The 8,478-nt window shown below is 46.3% G+C and overlaps 1 protein-coding gene across 4 annotated transcripts in view; it reads left to right on the top strand.

Annotated features, from left to right (window-relative positions):
• Window positions 1-210: 210 nt before the first annotated feature.
• Window positions 211-8,478, top strand: part of IQGAP2 (IQ motif containing GTPase activating protein 2) — a 114,031-nt gene continuing 105,763 nt past the window's right edge. For 3 of the 4 annotated variants that reach the window (XM_015848846.2, XM_015848847.2, XM_015848845.2), the window contains exon 1: window positions 211-305. In XM_015848846.2, coding sequence (XP_015704332.1) covers window positions 260-305 — 46 coding nt within the window. In that variant the 5' untranslated portion in view covers window positions 211-259. The remainder of the gene's footprint in view (window positions 306-8,478) is intronic. The other variant, XM_015848848.2, reaches the window with a different exon arrangement.

The following is an 8,478-nucleotide window of genomic DNA, read 5'->3' as shown; positions in this document are numbered from 1 at the left end:
TCTTTTCCATTATTTTTTTTTTTTTTCTCTTTCTTTCTTCCTCTCTTTCCCTTCCCTTTGTTCTTCCCTCCTCCGTGCCGGCCCCGCACCCCCCTCCGCTCCCGTGCGGCGGCGCCCCGCAGCTCTCACGCCGCCGTACCCCACATCCCCGCATGCCAGCGCGGGGCGGGCGCGGCCGTGCGGCAGCAAATCAGCGCCGGGCGGCCGGCTCATAAGAAGGGCGGGCGGCAGCGGGCGCCGTCCCTCCGGCGGCGGCAGGATGCACCATGAGGAGCTGGCGGCCCTGCAGCGGCCCCGCTACGGCTGTGAGTCGGGGCGGGTCGGGGGCGGTGGGAGCAGGGCGCTGGGGCGGCTGTTGTTCGCTCCTCTCCCTCGCCGACACCGGTTCGATGCGAAAAGAAGGGCTTTGGGGAGGATAAAGGCAGCCCCGCCGGCGCCGCTGCAGAGCTGCGGTGCGCTCCGGCTTGCCGTAGCGACCCCCGGCAGGATTCTGAACGGTTTTTCTGTCCGCTGTGTTATTGTCTCTTTGGAAAAAATTTCTTTTCGTTTAGAACTTTCTCTACGCGTTGTAGCTGCAGATCCGCGTTGTAACTTCAGCGCTTTACATCCTAGCCGGAGCTTCGGGTTTTAACTCTGTATCTTGGTGTTGTAGGTGTCACAGTGGTTTGTGATCAGAAGTTCGGGTTGCAACTGCGTCTTTGAAGTTACAACTTTGCAGCTTCAGAATTTTGGAGAACAGTCTAAAATGTTGCTTTATGATTTAGTAGCTTTGGGTTAAACCTTTATAACTTCAAATTCCAAAGTGAGTGAGGTGAGAAGCAGTGCAGTTACCAGGTGTTTCCTTCCCAATGAACTGTGTTTGTTTCCCAAACCTCTATTTATAAAAAGCCCTGAGCACCTCCCTCCTGCTGCTGTGCTGTGATCCTGCACAGTCTGTGCTTTCTGCTGGTTCCTCTGGGCAGGGAGGTGTAAGCCATTGGTTTTACCATCCCAATAAGGAACACTTCTGATATTTTAGGCAATGCTAGAAATGAACGTGTAAATTATTTGCAAAACTTACAGTGCCCTGTAGTCTGGCGAGCAGCTTTTCAGGTTTCAGTGTGACAGTTTTTTTCAAAGCTGTTGTTTTTTTAATAGAAACATGAAGTCTTTAACTGCTGGAGGCTGCGTCTGCCTTGGGGAGGGTGTGGGAGCTGGAGCCTGGCAGTGGGGCCTTCATCTCAGAGGCTGCCCACCCTCCTGAGTGTTCCCCTCTGTGGATACCTGCCAGGTGGTGCAGGCTGTAAACCATGCCTGTAGATTTCATTTTCCATTCACAGTGTTTACTGGATGTCCCAGAGACTTCTGGAGGTGTTCTAGTGATATGTTCTGGAGTGGTTGCTGGAGACGCACACTGTAAGTTTGTCTTGGTGATGATTAAGTTTTCTTTTGGAGTTGGTCTTTGAATCATTCTGGCTTGCTTTGCCATCCCCTTTGTGGCAGCACAGGGGTCTGGGCTTAAGGAGACAGTGCTAAGAGCAACCTCTGCTACTTAAGTGATGCTTTGTCCACTAGCCCAACACACAGGAGCTCATCAGGTGCAGATGATGTGGCCTCAGCAGCAAGTGCTTTTTTTGACAGACCTGCTCTGGCTTCTTCTTGGCACCTGTGCATCTGGACAGATGACATGTTATCTGCCTTAAAGTCAAGTTAAAAGTGCTTTGACAAGGAATAAAGAGCCCATCATTTGTGCATTGGTTTACACCTGGATATTAAGAGTTGTTGATCGCCTTCCAGCCTGAACTGCTCAGGGTGTTGCCTTAAGAATCCTACACTCCTATTAGCTGTGGAAAAGAATGACCACATTTAACATGCTAAGTATTTTCAAGATATGGTCTCATCATAGTATTCTGAGCTCAGAGGATTTTTTGCTGTCCTAAGTGGTCAGTGTTTTAAGCTGTAGCCTCTCTCCCGGCCTTGGTCTTCAGTCCCAGGGAGCAAAAGGAGTGGACAAAATATCCTTCTGTCCTTTCCATACGCTGTCTCTCCTTTGACCGGTGCTCTCTGTGTGCACAGGTTCTGGTGCATGTTCAGTCACTCGGTTATTTAGCCTACCATGAGTTGTATATTCTCTGTATAACTGAAATTGCACTTTGGATCCCTGACAAGCGCAATACCCTTCACTGAACAGTAGATCTACACTGGCTTCCCTAGAAGAGTTAATAAGTTGTCCAAGTTAGGCTATCAAACTGCCAAGTCTTCTTGCTCTAGCGACCTCATACTCCTTTAAACATTTAACCTAACCTGGACTTTTGACTTTGGCTTCAAGTTCCTGGCATAGCCTGCAGGTTGCTCTGAGGAAGGTTAGTGTTTTACTGTGACAACCTCTGCTGGGTAATACGTGTGTGCAAGTAGCGTTTCATTTTGATGTCTAGAGATGCATGCAAATTTCAGGCACATTTTGTAGCCTGACAGAAACCGGCGTAGGGGGGAAAGTAACCCAGAGGTAGAGTGGTTGGGAAGACATCTCTAACTTGAACACTAGCTTTGTGTTTCAAGTTTTGCTGATGTAGTTAGTAAAAGACACGCATCTGGAAAAAATCCTTATAGCTGATCATTTTCATCTTTAGAGCCAGGAAATAGCTGAATGAAACCAAGCAAGAGGATCCCCTTCTGTTGCTAGTTCAGGGTGAACACTGCGCACTAAAGAAACTGTTTCAGAACAAAGCCTTTGGGCCTTCTTTTAGGCTTTTGCTGCCAAAACCTTGTGGCTTCATGGACCACTTATTGAAAGGTGCCTCCAGCTCTGCATGCTGTCAGTTACTTAAGATCAACAACCAAAAAAGGCTGTTAAAGTTTTCCTTTGGTGCTGTGCTGTGCCTGTCAGATGTCTGTGTCCAGCACAAACTCAAGTGAGATCATATAAGTAAGAAGGAAGTAGCTCATACAGCAGAAACTGTGTTAACAGGCTCACTGCAACTGAATTTATGTAGCTGGTTTCCAGCCTGGCTACAGCTGTTGCCTGGCTTATTTCTCAATCCCAGCACAATCAATTGCAGAGTTTCACCAAATCGCAGTGAATGGGGACTTAATAGAGCTCAAGGTACAAGCTGTTTCTGTGATGAAATCGTTTGGTGTCATGGAAGATTGTAAAGATGAAAAGTGTAATTCTTGGGAGTACCACCTGGATTAACTAAATGTAGAATTAGGGATGTAAGGCAGCAAATCATGCAGCATTTTGACTTTGAGGAAAAAAATGCTATTCCCAAAACTTTAAGTTCTCTTTATATCTTGGTCTCTCAAAATCCTGTGTGAAGTAACAAACATGTATGTGTTTTCTGTAAGAACTGCCTGAATGGCTTCATGACATTGCCAGGAATGTGGTATAGCTGTAGAGAGTGCAGCTATGAATGTCTGGATTTGCAAATGATTTCAGGCATTTCCATGCTCTGAGTGTCTGAATTAACATCTGTGTTAGTGGCCCAGGTCCCTGCTCTAAGCAGAAGGGAAACTAGGTGCCTCAGCATCACCCAAGTTGCTGAAAGGGAGGTGTGAAGAAATGTGTCAGAAAGGAGTATCACACAGTCTCATCCTCCAGTTTTGTTCTTCCTGTTAATTGAAGCATGGGTTTTGCAGCTGTCAGTAGCTTCCAGCTTGTCTCACGTTGCTGAGCAGATGGAGAAGCCTTCATCTTCCCTGCTGTAACTGGACAGCCTGCAAATGGGGCTGACCTGTGTGTTTGCAGGGCTGATATGTCCATGGCATTCAGTGGTGAGGGATGTGTTGATGCTTCTGGTCCTGGTTCCAAGGAGTGCCTCTGCCTGGTGCTGGTGGTTATTGGGTGAGACAAATGAGCAGAGTGGAGCTCTGAGGGCTGCCTTGCCTGTGGAGATAGGCAGGGCAAACCCAAAGTGAAACAGCCTACGCCTCAATGAAACTACACCCTAATTCAGCAGGATGCGAGTGCTTGCAAGGCAGTGGCTTTTAGAGAAGTGTTTGACTGGAGTATCTATGAATTTGTCTGTATTGAATGCAGGGGAACAAAAGGCAATTTTATTATTTTTTTTCAACTGGATAGGAAAAATTCTTTCGGTAAATGTTCCATAGGACTTTCTTAAATGAAAACAGATGGGTTTTTAAAGCTTTAAAAAAAAAAAGTTAAACTGTATCCTATGCATATATATTCTTCTGGGTGTATGCTTTCTGTAGCACTTGTGGCTCGTGAGAACACTTTCCTTTGTTATTGATGGGTGTAATTTGGCAACCAAATACTGTTTATCTCTTCTACTCTTTTGTACATTGCTAATAATTAAACTGCTGAATGAGAACTTGAAAAGTTTAACTGCTTTGTTTAACCAAGTGCTCATAATTCATGCGGTAGGAGTGGCTCTGTGGGCCCTTTGTGCAAGGCTCATCTCCCCTGAAGTCTCCTGGTGAAGAAGGGAGTGAGCTCTGTTACAGCACGCTTACAGCTACTTGAACACTGTTGAAACAGGAAATATTAATATTGCACTGGAAGCAGATTTTATAGCACACGCGAGTGTGCTAGATCAAGTCCAACACTGGAGGCGGTGAATTGGAAGTGTGCAGATGTGCAGCTTGCCTTCTCTGTTAAGTAGGGTTTCAGCTACATACTTGCTCTAACTCAAGATTTACTGGTCACTGTTGCCAGCTCCAGTCTGCAGTGAGATTCTAGGGATATGTTAAGGTGTAAGGTGGGGGGGGAAAAAATGACTGGCAGTGATAGGCAGGATTTGTGGGTCATACTTTAGTGGGTTGATAAGCACACTGTGCTCTGTCTCTTGCAGGAAATTATTAACCTGATGTGTTTGCTTTACTATTGAGGCTGTTTGGGTGATTTTATTTTATTTTTTTTTTCCTTTGGAACCTGCATCTTTGAACTGCTGTGTGTTGTGGAACCAAGCTGCTGGCAATGTGGAGAGGGAGCAGTGTCCCTGCTGTGACATGGTGGAGGTGCAGTAGGGAGAGAGGTGCCCAGGGCAGGCACCTTGCTCATGGGTGCAGTGAGAAGGGCAGAGGTATGGGCTGGGCCCTACACAGCGCTCTGATGGATCTGTACTTCCTGTGCCTCCGTGCTTGTGCTCTTCTTCAGAAAACCACAGACATCAGCAGCAGGGTACCAGTGCTTGAAATGGGGGTGCTGCTAGCAGAACATGCACTGCCTCAGTATTAGAGCTTGGTGGAGGGAGATGCAGGTGGGTTCCAGTGTCCAGGGATTCTCTGGTCTGCCTGACCACAGCTGAAGGCAGGCAGAACTTGAGTCTGCTCTATGGGACAGGAAGGGAGATCAGGTCCTTTGGAGATCTTTGGAGCAGAGGAAAAGAGTGCTTTGCTTTGGAGATCAGCTTCCCTGCTGCCCCTCAATAAGGTGGCGGCTGCAGAAACTCCGCAGGGTACCCTTCTTTTGCTCCTAAATATGTTTTGAAATGCTAAAGAAAATAAACAGCTGTTAAGAATGTGTTGTTGTCAGTGTCAAATGAAATTGCTGTGTTGTTCTAGTGAGTGTGTGTTTGCAGGAGACTTACTTGGGGGGGGGGGATCATGTCAGTGCTATTCTTAACATGTTGTTGAGGTTAAGATGCAAATCTGTAGGGAGTCAAACTTGAGCAGTACCTCATGGCTCTGACTCACATCCATGGGCAAACAGCTGCCAGACCAGGGAGCTGCTTCCTCAAGGTATAGAGCTGCCCAGCCCTCAGCCTCCAGAGCTGACAGGGATTGCAGTTCTTTCCTCAGCAACTTTTCCAGCTTGGGTACAGCAGGCTGAACACCAACAAAAGCAGGCAATAAATGACATACTCTCTGCATATCCTTCCCTGCAGACCTTCACCTGCTCTATTCATAGAGTGCAGCAAACGCCTTGTGGCTTCGAGCAAGGTGTTTAGACTGATTCTTATCTGGCTCCAAAAATCTATCTGGACATCCAGACTGGGAAATGAGTAGTTGTACATACTAGCCATATTTTATTGGCTATTCCACCTGAAAAGTGAGGGTATCCTCCTACACTTGTGCCTGGTTTGCACAGCTGCTCAGTACACTGTATGTGTAGGATGGGAGCCTCCCAGCAGTGAGGAGCCCAGCACAGAGAAGTTACTGGGGAGCTGAGTTGGGAAAAGCCTGAACTATGTACAGAAATATTTTTCCATTAAGACAACCAGTATTCTGCAGGGTTGAAGGCCAGTGAATGTTTTACTTGTGTTTTTACAGGAGTGCTTGGAAGGTGTTTTGTAGCAAGTACAGAGGATACCTGTGCCTGGAAATCCAGTTTTAAAGTGATTAAAAACTAGATAAAGTGCTTAAAAGCAGAAGGATATAGTGGCTTTGCTGAGAACGTGGTCCTATAACTAGGTCCAGCTTCTTTCATAAGTGAAACTGCTGATTTGAACCAGCCTTAATTACAGTGGGATCCCAGCTCCCACCTTGCTGCTGACCTTTGCAGATTCTGTATAGCCTGAACTTACTGAGATGCCTTCAGCTGATCTTAGAGACTGCTGTGAGCTTTGATTCTCAAGAGTGTGGTGGCACAGAGACCCAGCCTGTCTGGAGTCTGATCACTCCTTGAAAAGCTGATATGCATGGCTGGGTTTCAGCCTCTTCAGTGGCTGTGGTGACACAGCTGCTCATGCTGACCCTGTGACAGGCAGCGTTTATGGCCAGGTGGGACTGCAGGAGCCAAGATTTAAATGAGTTTAAATTGCTCTGGAACCGCACCCTGAAGCTGTGGTTTTGTGTGTGCTTTCAGTTGGCTCTGCTGATGTGAGAAGCAGCCTTGACTTTTTTTTTTTTTTTTTTTTTTCTTTAATTGGTCTGGGTCAGGTCTAATCCCACAGTCAGATCTGCCAACCTGACAGTATAGCTGGCACGGGGATGAGCACCTGGATCAGGCCAAGCTAATCTGAGCTGTTATTCCTGTGTGTGGTGGTGAAACATGCCTGCAGAGGGGCAGTGAAACACGGGGGTGGCAGTGTACAGGGGGCCCCTGGACACATGGGTGGCCCTTTTGAGTGGCCCTGCTTGCATACAGTGCCAGCTGAGTGCCCCACCTGCCTGCCAGGATGGGCTGACTCTCAGCTCTCCTCTGGCCAAAGCAGTTCTGAATTATAGAAATGGTTGTGTTGGTGTTGGTTTTGGGTTTTTTTTTGTTGTTTTTTTTTTTTTTTTAAAGAATTTGGTCTTACATGCCATAGTTTCATAAAGCCACAATTGTTAGTAAAGTTGCTTCAGCACTCACCAGGCACTGCTGAAGGGCTATGAAAACTGTAAGAAACTCTCTAAACTTTAGGCTGCTTGAACAAGAAGGGAAAAATGTGCTCCTTGTACAAAAAAGTAACAGTCAGCATGTTTTTCCATCCCTTCTTGTAACATTTTTCTGAGTTGCAGGGCCTCAGAACTGTGGGAATGAGAGGAGGTTTGTGATATGCACTGCTTGTTTCTGGGATTCTTACTTGTCTCAAGGAAAATAATTTGCCCAATCAATACCTGTCCAGCCTCTGCTCAGCAGTAAACCAGGCTTGATTCCCATATCCTCTCAAAACAATGTAGCTGAAGAAATAATGCACTGAAATAGCAGCACAGGGCTTGTGGTAGTGTAATTTGTGCTGGAAAGAACAGCAATTATGCTTAGATTAATCTGGGATAGTGTTTACCCAGGAAAAATGTTTGGCTGCTTTTGCAAAACTGGTCACAGAGAAAACGTTATTTCATTTTATCTGAGCTCAAGCTGTTTTGAATGCCACTTCTCAGAGTGTGGCAGGGCAGTTGTTGCTGTGCTGCAGTCCATGGTAGCAGGGAGATGGACCAGCCCTGGTCTATGTGTGCATGCTGCTTGATGAGAGGTGTGTCTAAGATCTATTAGTGGATGAAGAAAAGAAGCAATCAAAGTGTTTGGGCTTCTAAAGCAGTAGCAGAATTTGTCTGTAAAATCCACAACTGTGATCAAGTTATTTCAATTTAATTTCCAGAAGTCATAAAACAGGCTTTCTTGGAACCTGCTCATCTGCATGGAAACTGTTGCCTGTTAGGAAGAAGTGTCTTCCTTCAGCTCACTCATGATGGCAGTTAATTTGCTGTCTAGCAAAAGCTGAAAAACTGGTAGTGAGATAACAAGCCATGTTGCATTAGTGAGTCTCTGCAGGAGTTTCCATGTAGTATTAGCAGCTGTGATGGAGCAGTTATTTTTTTTAGACTACTTCGATGCCTAAAGCAGTTAAGTGCCTTGTAGTAAGGGGGATGACAGTAGGTGGTATGAGTGAAAAACCAGCACAAAGCCCAGAGGAGCAAACTTAAAGCTGCAGTGAAAGCGCAGCGTTTTGAGGCAGTGCTTCTGCAAAGGGAGTGGACTGCTATGCAGGAGATGACAAAAGTCAGCACTGAGCCCTTGCAATGTGATTTCCCATGCTGGGTGGAGAATTCAAAACCTCAGAACTAATAGCTCAAAATGATGTTAAATTTAGGTACCTTGCTTGTGCTGTAGTTGCC

The sequence above is a fragment of the Coturnix japonica genome, chromosome Z, assembly GCF_001577835.2.
Source record: "Coturnix japonica isolate 7356 chromosome Z, Coturnix japonica 2.1, whole genome shotgun sequence".
NCBI lineage: Eukaryota > Metazoa > Chordata > Aves > Galliformes > Phasianidae > Coturnix > Coturnix japonica.
The sequence above is the reverse complement of the archived record's forward strand: the minus strand, read 5'-3'. Positions and strand labels throughout refer to the sequence as shown.